The following is a 14,233-nucleotide window of genomic DNA, read 5'->3' as shown; positions in this document are numbered from 1 at the left end:
ACTTGTTTCGTGTTGCAAGGGTTCGTGTAACCTTCTCTTGTTTCATATTAGTTGGAGATGTTATGTTAGAGTTTTAAGAGTTTAGGTTAAGGCGAGAGAAATTAGAGTTTCCTTTGATTGCAATATGTTCTAAAGTGATAGTATAAGTTAACTTTTATAGGTAACCGTGGTGAATTGTCATTTTAATTCACCACATTTGTGAATTTGGATCATGGTGAAAAATGTTTAATTTTGTTAAAAAAAACTTTAAATAGCACATCCTTTTTTGTAACCAAAAAATGGCAAAATGTTGATTATGAGATTTGAATCGTGTAAACTATTTGACTATAACTATGTCTAGGAATATGGACCTCATACAATTATTTTAATAAATAAAATTGCTTAAATAAGAGTTTGGATCATGGTGAAAAATATTTAATTTTGTTATAAAAAAAAAACTTTAAAGAACACATCCTTTTTTGTAACCAAAAAATGACAAAATGTTGATTATGAGATTTGAAGCGTGTAAACTATTTGACTATAACTATGTCTGGGAATATGAACCTGGTAAAAAGTATTTTAATAAATAAAATTGCTTAAATAAAAATTATTAATTCGGTTGGTTTTATGGTCAAAGTAATAATATGTTAGGAAATATATATTTTGTAACATTACTTCCTACTTCTCTCTATCTCTATGAATATATCATTTGGATGAAATTGTGTAAACAATTTTTTGAGGGTTCAATCTTAATCTTGTTTATTTTTTTGTTACACTCTTAGATGATTGATTGATCATTAATTAAGAGTGTAGTTGTCGTTGTTCTTTATCTTACATATAATGAGTTTTAGCATGTTTAAATTTTTTTTATCTTTAATTTAAGCTAATCACTCAATCTTGATTATATAACACCATAAAGGAAACATTTTGAGACAGAGACAGACTAAGCACACACACCACCACCATCTTAACCCGTTGACATCTCTAGTTCATAGTAAGCTTTACCATACCCTTCATTCATGTATGACACTTGGAACTCATTCATAGCCTTTGACTTTTTCAAACACAACACTTCCAATTCTAATTGCATATAAGATTCCATTCTCCTAGCCTCTTGCATCGACAACGCACCATTATTTTGTGCCATCTACCTTAGTGAAGAAGTTTGCATAAATCACATTAGAATAATAATTTCATTGATGCTTAGAACCAAGGCCGAAAGACTAATTAATAAATTATTATTTAAATTTATATTGTTCTTGTTCTTATTCCTTTCATTGATTGCTCTCACCCCCCACTCCAATTGATTTCAATTATATCACTCAAATAGTTTGATTCTAGATGCTTGTTCATGTTCATTCAGAGTCACCAAAGGATCAAGAGAATTTGAATTTCCCTTATCCAAATAAATATCTCAAGGAACTTTTTTTTTTTTCCTATATCCATTTTAAGTATAATTTATATTTTTTTTCTACTTTCCTAGAATATACAATTTATACAATCCAATATCTTCACCAACCACTATAAATAAGAGGGTGCTAAAATCTCAAATTCCACAAAGCAAAACAAAGCACAAGATTTCACACACTCTTGTAGCATCTTAATTAAGAAACTCAACATTTCAAGTAATGGATAGAGTGAAGGATTTGGCATCAAAGAAAGCTGCAGTTGTATTCACAAAGAGTTCATGCTACATGTGTCACAGCATAACACAGCTCTTCTATGAGCTAGGAGCCAGCCCTGCAGTGCATGACCTAGACAATGAACCCTATGGTAGGGAAATGGAAAGGGCTCTAAGGAGCCTTGGATGTAACCCTTCAGTTCCAGCAGTTTTCATTGGTGGAAAATTTGTAGGGTCATCAAAGGATGTGATTTCTCTTCATGTTGATGGTTCTCTCAAACAAATGCTTATGGCTGCTAGAGCCATTTGGTTCTAGTGATAACTAATGAATAAAACTTCAAAGAGCTAGATCCATGTATACATAGAAGTATATGTGATGGGGCTCTAATTTGGTTAAGCTAGGGACATTCCTTCTTTTTAATGAGTGTCCTCTTTGGCTGAAACTAAGTGTATGTAAACATAGTCTTGCTTTTCTTTTCTTTTTTTGTTTGTAATTTGATGAAATGCCAGCTTACTATGGCTGATGTATATCAAAGTTCTATGAAACTTGGATAATAGAGAAAACACCTCTCTATTTTAGTTAATGCCACTTCCAAGGTCTTAAAATACAGTCGCAGACGAGTCGTAGTTGCGTAAAGACTTTTGTAATTTCGATCGATAATATGTTACAACACTGACTGCGATCGTCGCAGTGTAAATTAACCATAACCTATTTTTCAACATATAAAACAGTAATAATGTATCGGTATCGGCATCTACCAAAACTGTTTTGCCACGGCCGTTTCGTAGTCGCAGACAATTTTTTAAAACCCTGGCCACTTCAAATTTTCTCAAATTGAAACTTAATTAGAATTTCACTTCAAATTTTCTAAATTGAAACTTGATTAGAATTTGTATTGACTATTTTATGATATTGAAAAAGAAAATTTAGTCTTCAGTGTTGGGTTGACTTTACAATAAAATCGATATTCTTCGGTTGACTTTACTATAAAATCGATCGGAGAGGATTTGATTTTAAACTTTTCATATATATTATGTTTTTCTTTAAAGAAAAACATTTAATACACATCTTTAGTTTGGAGATACTAGCAAGAAAACATGTTTCAATTTCACTCTATCTAATGACATGATATAATTCCCCCTAGTTCTAATAGGCTAAGAAATATTCAAATATATCGACAACAAGCATATTTATTTATCAAAGAATAGTATTGTTTGAGATGAGTGTAACTTTTTGGCATTTGAATAGTAACAGAAGTTTTCCATTAAAATCTCACCCCCATTTAGTGTCTTTTTGATTTACCATTTGCATATGTTCCATTACTTGGAAGGGTAAGCACGATGTCTTTTTAGGTTCTATTTGGATGTTATTATTTGAATATTATATGACATAGGGGAATATTTTTCTTATTCTGCCGAAATTGAGAGATAAAAAAATTGTAATAAATGTTTAAATGAAAAGAAATAGATACTGCTATATTTTGTTCTCCTCAATCCAATTTTGACTAATTCAAATAAAGGAGGTGGGAGGAGGGAAGGGGAGTAAAATTCCTTCAAAACAAAGTTTAATTATTTATGCATATTTTATTATAAAAAACTATTTATAAATTTTTATATTTTGAATATCATAAAGATATCATAAGGATAAGGATAAAAATTTAAATTATTAATAAATTCCCTCTCATCCTTTGTGAACTAAACATGGGGAATATATCTAATTAAATGTGTTTAATTTAAATTTAAGGAGGTGAGGGGAGGGAAGGGGAACAAAATCCCTTCAAAACACAGTTTAATTATTTATGCATATTTTATTATCAAAAAAATATTTCTGAATTTTTATACTTTGAATATCATAAAGATATCATAAGGATAAGGATAGAAATGTAAATTATTAATAAAATCCCTCTCATCCCCTTCTGAACCAAACATATTTTTACGGATTAAGTTAGTTTTTGTTCTCTCTAAATATATCAGATTTCGTTTTTAGTCCCTCTAAACATTTCCTTCAAAGAATGGTCCCTCTAAAATTTTGCATCCACACTTTTGGTCCCTCCTGCTAACGTCCGCTAACAGAGTTGACGTGACACTAACACGTGGCAGTGCCACCGGTCAAATATGCTGACGTGGCATGTCACGTGGCTAAAGTTAACATGGTACTTGAGCCTATAAAATTTCGTATCTAATTCGTAGTTAAATTCGTAGCTAATCTCTAGCAAAAGTTCTTATTTTGAAAAATACAATATGTGCTTCTACTAAAGGAAGTTGTTCAGTCCCTTCCCCTTTCAGCTAATTGCAACGAGTTATTGGACTCTAACTCAAATGAAATCACTATGTTATATACAATCGTTGCGAGCATAAATGCATTGCAACCTCTCCCGCTATAACATTGTTCATGTGTGGAGTTATTCTATTACAGTCCTGACGATGTAAGGAATTTTCTCGGTGGATATAAGTGGCTGGACGTAAGAATCTTACAAGTTTGGTGCACTTAAGTATATAACTGAATATACATGTCATTATAGAACATTATCATTTTTTGTATTTCCTCAATTAATTTATTCATTTTCTTTAACCATTTAGGTACATTCACCGTGTTTGTATAGAGTTAAATAAATTGAGTATTTGTGGAATCTTGGATCCGCTTTTTATTCGATGGGCGTTTAATTCACCAAGAGAAATTCTAGATTACTTGAAAAAACAGTTAAATGAGGGAGGAAATGAATGTTACTTAGCACCATTTCTCTGTTGGTACGTATTTTTCTAATTGATGTTTATGTATTCATTTAGTTTTGTTTTAGCACATACTAATAATATATATGTTCATGTTTGTTCACTGATCGTTGGCAATTGATCATAATATCATTTAAGACGAATACGATAACTGTATTGTGTTCTTTGATATTGTAAGTAGTTTAGCATGTAATATGTTTAATTCATATTCAATGTAGAGTTTTGTGGAGCAAGTGAATATGATGAAAAATGTTAGAGGAAAGCCCTCATGGATCTCTCCTAAAGTAAGTGGCCCGATTAGCCGTTTCTTTCATTTACATTCATGTGTGGTTAATTTCTTGTGTGGTTACATTCATTTATAGAAGAGGAAATAACCCGAGAAAAACGAGTGTGGGTATTGTGTCATGAAACACATGTTAAACATTGTCCTTGTCGGCATTGTTGATTCATGGGATAAAGTATATATGTCATAATATGTTTACATATATTAATATATAAGTTGACCACTAACTTATTATCATGCATGATATTCACTTTTTTTCTCTTTCATATGTAGATGTTTAACGACGTAACCCCATTTCCCGTTGAGGACTTTGTTGATCTTCGTAAGCGTTGGGCGTATATCCACAATGTGCATAAGGGTCCATCTATTTGATTTATTGAGATGTGCTAATGAATTATTTTCTGTATATGATGATGTGAATATGAATTTTGATGCACAATGAATTATTACATTTTGTAATTATTAATTTTGGCTTTTGATGCACAATGTTTGCTGTTTTTTAAGCTCTTTGATGCACATTGTTGATGCACAATGTTGTAAATTCTCTGATATGGTTATAATAGTTACAAAATAAAAAATGGGAAGAATTTGAGAAGCAAAGAATTGCATATTTAAAACAGAGGTATTTTTTACAACGGTTATAAAACCTAACCGAGATTGTATATTGAACGGTGACCATAATAATATAAATTACAAAATGTTGATGCTGAGAATCAAACTTGGGACCTTTAGTTATATCACGACGGTTGGGTTAACGAACCGTTGTGATATGGTGCGCGTTTTCTATAATATAACAAAGGTCCTAGAACCGTGATTGTAAGTACCGCATATACAACCACATGCTACATGACAACACATGGTCCTGCATGGTTATATATCTTTCCTAACTGTTGTTAAATGGGTTTTCTGTAGTAGTGTAAGGTAAAAATTCTATTGAGAAAGCAAAGGGTAAAATTCTAAGAATTATATTTCATGAACTTGAAAGCCTTTTTGGGTTATCAAAGGGATTGGTAAACACTTTAAACACCTTAGGTTTGTGTGATTTTTATATTGAGAGTTAGAGAGATTGGGAAACACTTGGGTAAAAATTAGGGTTTGTTCTTTGGAAATTTAAAGGTTATTTTCTTGTAACTCTTTGTGTAATCTCTTGTAACAACTTTTGGATTATAGTGAATTAGAGAGTTTCTCTCTCCCGTAGACGTAAATCATTTGATCGAACTGGAGAAACAAACCTTTTGTGTTTCTCGTCTTCATTTATCTTCTTCTGCCAGGTTAATTCACTATATTATTGGTTATTATTATGCAGGCAATGTATTTTGGTTAACATTATTCTTTGTCCCACACGTTAAATATCTTGATGTGAATTGAATCTTATCATTTTCACAACAAGTGGCGTCCACTATGGGGCAAAGGGATATTACTTACAAATGAGCATCATGCTAAAGGGGAGATCATAAATTTTTTTGGAGACAACGATTTTGGATTGTGGAAAATGAAGATGCAAATGGTTTTAACTCAAGAGAATTGTATAGAAGCTTTGAAGGGTGAGACATCAATGTCTGCATGCCTTAATAAAGTAGAGAAGACCGAGATGATGGATAACTCCAGGAGTGTCGTTATTGTGTGCCTCGGGGATAAAGTTCTAAGGGAAGTCTTTAGCTTAGAGGCTGTGTCTGAAACAACAACTCTATTCATTCTAAATGGTGGAGAACAAATCCATGATGGAACAGTTGACAACATTTCACAAGATTATTGATGATCTTGAGAATATTGAGGTGAATATTAATGATGAGGACAAGAATCTACTCTTCTTGAGCTTATTACCCAGATCCTTTGAGAATTTTAAGATACCCTTCTTTATGATAATGAAGTTACTATTACTTTGAATGAAGTCTTGACGGCGGTGAAATCCAAAGAATTTTCAAAGGCAGAAGATTTGAAGATTGAGGATAGTGGTGAAGGCTTTTGTGTCTCAAGAGGGGGAAGTGAGCATAGAGTGATGTCCAAATCTATGAGATTTTACGAATCAAAGGTAAAATGTTTTAATTGTTAGGAAAATCGGTCACTTGAATAAGGATTGTCATGAGAGAAAGGATAATGGAGATTCTATTCAAGTTGTGATTACCTTAGATGAAGATGGTTATGAAAGTGCTGGTGCACTAGTGGTATCGAGTTTTGAGACTTAAGATAGTTGGGTCATAGACTCAGGTTGCTCATCAAGTCTCAAGGAAAAATCTACTCTTAGTCAAGAAAGACTTACAAACACCTAGAAGTCAACACCCCATCTTGAGTACTTAAACAAGTCTCAAGGAAAAATCTACTCTTAATCAAGAAAGACTTAACAAACACCTAGAAGTCAACACTCCATCTTGAGTACTTAAACAAGTCTCAAGGAAAAGTCTACTCATAATCAAGAAAGACTTACCAAACACCTAAAAGTCAACACCCCATCTTGAGCACTTAAACAAGTCTCAAGGAAAGTCTAATCTTAATCAAGAAAGACCTAAAACAAACACAAAGGTTAACACCCCACCTTGAGTACCTAATCAAGTCTCAAGGAAAGTGTAATATTAAACAAGAAATACCTACAACAAACTCAAAGGTTAGCACCTCATCTTGAGTACTTAAACAAATCTCAAGGAACAAGTCAAACTTAAACAAGACTTAAAACAAACCCTAAGGTTAACACCTCATCTTAAGTACTTAAATAGGTCTCAAGAAGCCCTAAACTTAATCAAGCATTAGACACACAACTATGAACTTGAATCAAGGCTAACAAGTAACAAAGGAATCCAGTATAGAGCAACTTTAAGGAAAACATGGTCTAAGCTACCAACAAACATTGCCTACCACGTGTAGGACTTCCAGTCATGCATCTCTATCCTACTTCTCATGGCATCAGTCAATCAACAAAAAATAAATAAAAGAGATCAATTCTAATATTTTTTATATATCAAGTAAGTAATCTAAATCCCAAAGAACCAATTGAAAAGCAATTAACAGAAGGAGCAAAGCAAGCAATAGGGCATGGACTAGCATAGGTCTCATACACGTACACCTATGTACATTCGTGTGGAAAAACCTGTTAAAATTAAACAATTATTCCTAAAATCACTTAAAAAAATCTGACAAGAATTATGATGGATTTTTTATATTTTATAATGAAAATTCTAAAAAAGAACTAGAAATTAAATTCCTAAAAATCGATCTAAAAAATCTAACAAAAAATTTTCATATTAATTTTATTACAATTTTTTATCACAAAAAAATTAAGGAAAAAAACTAAAGTCTAACTAGCAAGTAATTGTTATAATTAGACAATTTTTTTATCCACCTCCATGGTGTGAAAACCACTGCTAGAAACCGTAAAATATCCTTCGGAGATGCATCTTCGAAATATTTGAGATTTTGGTTAATTCGGAGATGCATCTCCAAAAACACCAAAAAAAAATTGGGATTTTAGTTAATTCGGATATGCATATCCGAAAAAACCCTCCAAAAAATTGTCAGAGATATTTTCGAATATGCATATCCAAAAAAATTCCAAAAAATTGAAAAATTTGAGTAATTCAGATATTATAGAATTGATATAAGCTATAAGTTATGAATAATAATAATGATAATTATACGGTTGATATTTCTATTCTAATTCTAATTATAAACTAAAAAATAAAACTCATAAAAATTTAATTATTTTTTTGATAAATTTCATATTAATAATTACTAAAATTATTACTAATACACAACAATTATGATTATATAAAAAATAAATACATTAATAATTATTTAACAAAAATTTGAAATAAGAGAGATCAAGTAAGAATAAAATTATTTACTACTTTATTCTTATTTTAATATAAATTTATAATAATATAAATTTAATAATATATTTTACTTAATACTATTGATTGTATTGATTCACCTTGATTTTAATTTTTTAATAATTATTGAGTTTTTTCGGATATGCATATCCGAAAAATTTTAAGTGTTTTTCGGAACTGCATCTCCGAAGTCATATTTTTTCTATAAAAAAAGTGTCTTCGGATATGCACTTTCGAAATAACCGTTTTTAAAAAAAAAATACATTCGGAGATGTACTTCCAAAATATAGAGGCATTTAAGAAATTTTGCCGCGAATTTCTAGGAGGATAGGGGTTGGATAAAAAATTGTCTGTGGCAAAGCAAACTGTGCTGGGGTCCAAGGGAAGTGGCCCAAAACTGTTTTTTATATTCAGATTTTATTTGTAATCACAAAAAAGGAAAATGTAGCGTATTGGGCTTGTAAAAGGAACACTACTCCCTTCTCGAAAAGGAATGCATAATTCTCAATCAACATACAAGATAATATCAGGATCACTATATTTAATCAAGATAATCTTTTTCAATTATGAGTAGTGGAATTAGGGGTGTGTAAAAAAACCGGTTATTTATAACCAAATTGGTATCTAAATTGGTCCAGTTTTTAAAACCCAATCCAAATGTTAAAATATAAAATTGGATATCCATTTTTTTAAACCGGTACCCACATTAATAATGTGGTTTAGTTATTGGGTATCCAAATTTTATTATGTATTAAATTTACATGCTTGTCTTTTTTATGATTCACCAATATAATACAACAGAATTGAGCTTTAATACATACTGTAGTAATTTCATAAATTTATTAATGGTTACTACAAATTACTTCTGAGCAGAACTATATATACATGCAAACTATAAAACTATTTAGTGGAACAGATTATTCGACGTACAATGATATAAGCTATAACAGAAATAAAATTGATTTTAAGTGTTGAGTTAATTTTAAAAAGTTGGTATTTATTTAAAATGAATAAAATAATTTATGTGAGAATTCGGTTTAAAAAGTTGGTATTAATTCAAAGGGATTACAATTGATTTTAAGTATTGAATTGGTTTTGAGAGAAACCGGTTTAAAACTAGTTTTTTTTTAAAATTGGTTTTTTGTGAGAAACCGGTTTAAAACCGAACCGATCCACATGTAAACCGGTTTTAAAAAAATAAACCAATTTTATGAAAACGGTTTTAAAACCCAAACCAAACCACATATATGGTTCAATTTGGTTTGGTTCTTGATCCATGCACACCCCTGAGTGGAATAGGGGTATGAAACCGTGACCTTCTAAAGTGAAGAGGAAATCTATTGCAATTACCACTGGACCATCACAATTTAGTGGTAAATAATTGTTATGAAATTTTAAAATATTTAAAATAGCAAATAGCATAGTTCTTTTACGGCTATTTGAAGAAAATAATAGCATAAATCAATTATGGCAAATAGCTAATAACCAACCTCTGATCTACTGTTTTTTTGATGAATAAAATCGTTGCAACACTTTTATAGCTAAAAATATTACTAAAAATTAATGTTATGAAATCTACAAATAGATGTACAAACCTTCTTTAGTTCATTTCTTACACGAATAATGACTGTCCTCACTCCTCACTAACTTTAACCTACTGAAATAGAACCCAAAGAAAATTAACCCTCTTGAATTATACACTATGCAAGGTTTAAAAAAACATTCCGTTTCCTAAAGAAAAAACCGTGAGAAAATAATTTGAGAAGGTGCCAAAATAAATAATTTTATAGGGACTAAAAACATATTTATCCTTTAATTTTGGTTAAATCTCTCATTTTTATGTTTTCACGATTTTAGTCTCCCTATTTTATTTTTAAACACTTTTGGTTCCTCATTCTCACTTTGGCTACAAAAAATGCTTATTTGTCACATTTTAAAATATGTTGCTTTAGTCCCCATCCTCACTTTTGGTCCCCCATCCCACTTGAGGATGATCTACCTATTTTAAAAAGTGAAACTTCAGTGTTATTTTAAGCTAAAATAGAGATGAGAGACCGAAAGTGTTTAAAAACAAAATAGGGGGACTAAAATTGTGAAAACACCAAAATAGGGGGACCAAAACAGTAATTTAGCCTTTTATTTTTTAATATCATAAAGAATAAGTTGTGATTAATGTTAGAAAAATAATTTAAAACAAATATATCGAGACTAGAATCGTGAACGACATTACTTTTTTTATACGTATTGCAAACACTCTCAAATGTCTTAGAGTTGGAACGCAATAATATCCATGATAATTTAATTTTTTTATTGAGTTTGCGCAAGAACGACGAAAACTCGAATGCAGCAAAAAGTGTTTAGAAATTTTGGTGAAGATGATAGGTTTTTCGGATGTGCTTTTCTGGATCTCGAATGCTCAATTTATAGGAAAAATTAGTGTTGTTTCATAAGGTTGCGCGGCCCTTGATGAAACACACCCTTTTAGCAACACATTTGCTAAATGTTACATTGTTTCGCCTACAATAACACTTTTAAAACGTTGCACTATTTCTACATCAACAATTTTTAAAGATTGTACAGTTTTGCATTCTGTAGCATTTCAAGGAGTGTTGCCTATATCTGAATTCAAAATATAAATTGCTTACTGCAACATGACACAAAGTGTTGTCTATTTTCAAATTCTTCACTTTAAAATATTCTTGTCATTTTAGAACACACTAATAATCATTAATTATTATTAATTATTAATAATTATAACAATTAATTTACACCGCGATGACCGCAATCACTGTTGTAACACATGTATCGATCGAGATCTTAAAAGCCTATATTCAAACAAAACACGAATGCCAACTGTTATTTAAAACCTTGACTATGAGACTCACTCATTAGGGAATCATCCATGATTATTGTAAGTTTAATTTATTGTTTTAATTTGTAATAGATAGACATGAATATCTTAAGTATGAGAGGCTATTTTCTTTAGATTTGGTTCCTCTCAAATGAATTTTCCATAATAGTATGAACCATGTGATCCGTTAAGTTTTATTCTTTGTAAATGATTTATCTCTTAAATTATTTATTTTTAATTGTTTGTGTTAAATGTTTTTCATCCATCTACGGAATTGGTAGAAACGATATAGAGAACAATGAAAACTAGTCATAAATTTTCACTATGAGTGGAAGAAGATAAGAAGATTCTTATATCTTCTCATGATGCAATGTGTTTGGCTACGGAGTAGGGGTAGTATACTTATGATGACCACTAATTTTTGACGATGCAATTGCTTGATGACTCAAGTGAGATGAATTTGGTCGCAAATTTAGTGAGTTCGGCTTGGGAGGTAGATCTAAGCTTTGGGAGTAGAAGAATGGTAGAGATATAATATTGAATTTCTACATAAAACGCCAATGTTCTACGTGAGAACGAGTTGATGAATGATTATGCTGAATAGAATGTTGCGTTACATTTGTTCTTCGATTCCGATGTGGTTGGTGGAGCTCAAGTTAGTGAAGGAACTAAATAGTGAAATTTCAAATGGAAGTGGAGGTACCTACAATATGGTGCCCTAAGTTTCCTTTTATATGGGAGTTTTTTAGTAACTTAAATGTAAAGGGAGAGCATGAGATGTGGACGACCGTAGGATGAATCAAAGGGACTTTATTGGTTATCTCAAAAGGAGTCACAAGTAGTTATTTTGATTATCTTTAATGTCTTTGCCATACTGTGTCTCCCCTGGTGTTGGGCCTTGCGCCCTACTTGGCCTTAGTTACCAACCTAGAACAAAAATCAATATAAGGAATAAATGGATAAGAATCGCGTTCACATTGTACAACTTTAACAACTCATTTCTCAACAACTAAATCATTGGAAAGGAAGATACACACAAAAATTCAGAATCTCTATTCCTATATAAAGGACAAATCCAAAAGTGGTAACATAGATACATATATTAATATTAAGCTTTACTACTATCGTGTCACTCTGAATTTGTAAGTGTGGCAATACATTGTCATATTAGCATGTTTAATGTAAGTGTAGAGAATTTGAATTAACATGGAACATTGAAGTGTAGATTATGTTTGGAATGTTTTAGTTAGTTACTTGTATTATTAGTAACAAAGTGATTAAGTTAGTTACTTTTTATACAAGTAACTAAAACTAACTAAGTTGGTTAAATAGTTTTTGTCCTAGTTAGTAATTGTAAGTCTAATTAGTAGTGTATAAATAATGGTTTTGTGATCAGAAATCAGAAACCAGAGATTTTCAAGGAAGAAAAAAATTGTCTCCTCCATCTTAAGTCCTAAGAGATCCTCTCATTTTCATACCTACCCATCTCTCCCACACTACCATCTTCAGATTGAGAGATGGTGAAAAGTCCTTAAAACTTAATCTTAAGAGGGACGTTCCCGATTTCGCCCAAAATGGGATCCGAGGACAAGACTTCACCTTCTTACTCAATCCTTTCTCGAACCAATTAGAGAGTTCTTCTTATCTAGACCTAAGAAGAGACACTCATTTTCATCAAGAGGAAACATAGCATAACCCGAAGATCTGCCATCATTCAAAGAAGAAGTAATCGTGACTCCATATCTATATGTAAGAATATTACACCAAAGGCCAAAGGCACATGAGATAAGTCTTCAACTCCACTTGGCCAATTTAGCTAAATTAGGCGGCCAAAAATCTCTAACATTTAAACCACCTTTTTTTCTTAAGGACATCAGACCACTTCACTCAAGAAGTTTTGGAATCATTCTTCACACCATTCCACATAAACCTTTTTTAAATTTTGACTAATTTCTTCCACACCTTCACTGACATTTTCAAAAAAGATAGGATTAAGACTGATATGTACCATACACGTGTGTTAATGTAGTTCTAACAATAGCAACACCATGAATTGAATTCGAGAAAAAAATTAGAAAGCGATTGTCAAATAAAAATGAGAGAAAAATAGTGTTACCAAAATTTGCTTGAAAAATAAAAAGAAAGGACTAATATTGCAATCGATACATGGGAAAAAGGGGGGATTTAAGCCTAATATGTTAATATACGGCTATAATTTCATAATCTCTCTACTGTTTGAAGCATATCAGCATATGAATATGTAAATAATCTCTTTCATTTTATTCAGTCTAAAGTGGAATAGAAGTATCTTAATTATATCTCCATAATTATTGGGCATCTAAAAAGCAATACCTCTTTTGAATGTGCTTTAATTTGTTCAAAGAATAAACAATTCACACACCTAGCTAAATTTCTACCTCCCTATAAATAGCTTACCATACTTTCTCTTTTAAATAACCTCAAGCTTCACCTAAATATAAAGTTTTGTATATATTTCTTGTTGCAATAAAATATTTGTTTGTACATTTTATTTAGAATTGGTTTTATTAATTAAGATGGAGAAGGTGATGAGATTGGCTACAGAAAAGGGTGTGGTGATTTTCACAAAGAGCTCTTGTTGTTTATGCTATGCAGTTAACTTTTTATTTCAAGAAATTGGAGTGTACCCTGTGATTCATGAAATTGACAAAGATCCTGAAGGGAAAGAAATGGAGAATGCTATAAAAAGGTTGGGTTGTAATGCACCTGTCCCTGCGGTATTCATTGGAGGAAAGCTGGTGGGGTCCACCAATGAAGTAATGTCCCTCCATTTAAGGGGCTCACTTGTTCCACTACTAAGGCCACATAGAGTTTAACATACTTTAACTAGCTTGGATATTTGGAACACATGCAAATTATATGTTCCTGCTACTAATTAACTTTGTTGGAAAAATAAGCATAGGGCTTCA

The 14,233-nt window shown here is 31.3% G+C and overlaps 2 protein-coding genes across 2 annotated transcripts; both read left to right on the top strand.

The window, feature by feature from the left end:
- Nucleotides 1–1,520: 1,520 nt before the first annotated feature.
- LOC131614817 (glutaredoxin-C11-like) lies at nucleotides 1,521–2,184 on the top strand. Its single transcript, XM_058886369.1, has one exon. The coding sequence runs from the start codon at nucleotides 1,608–1,610 to the stop codon at nucleotides 1,914–1,916; it is 309 nt and encodes a 102-aa protein (XP_058742352.1). The 5' UTR covers nucleotides 1,521–1,607; the 3' UTR covers nucleotides 1,917–2,184.
- An 11,578-nt stretch (nucleotides 2,185–13,762) lies between these two features.
- LOC131614813 (monothiol glutaredoxin-S11-like) lies at nucleotides 13,763–14,233 on the top strand. Its single transcript, XM_058886362.1, has one exon. It carries the CDS (start codon nucleotides 13,841–13,843, stop codon nucleotides 14,138–14,140), a length of 300 nt encoding a protein of 99 aa, XP_058742345.1. The 5' UTR covers nucleotides 13,763–13,840; the 3' UTR covers nucleotides 14,141–14,233.

Source organism: Vicia villosa, linkage group LG1, assembly GCF_029867415.1.
Source record: "Vicia villosa cultivar HV-30 ecotype Madison, WI linkage group LG1, Vvil1.0, whole genome shotgun sequence".
Taxonomy (NCBI): domain Eukaryota; kingdom Viridiplantae; phylum Streptophyta; class Magnoliopsida; order Fabales; family Fabaceae; genus Vicia; species Vicia villosa.
Note: the sequence above shows the minus strand (reverse complement) of the source record. Positions and strands in the feature narration are given on the sequence as shown.

Coding starts and splice junctions, on each gene's coding strand:
- LOC131614817 (XM_058886369.1), top strand. CDS start 1,608: ATGGATAGAGTGAAGGATTTGGCATCAAAGAAAGCTGCAGTTGTATTC.
- LOC131614813 (XM_058886362.1), top strand. CDS start 13,841: ATGGAGAAGGTGATGAGATTGGCTACAGAAAAGGGTGTGGTGATTTTC.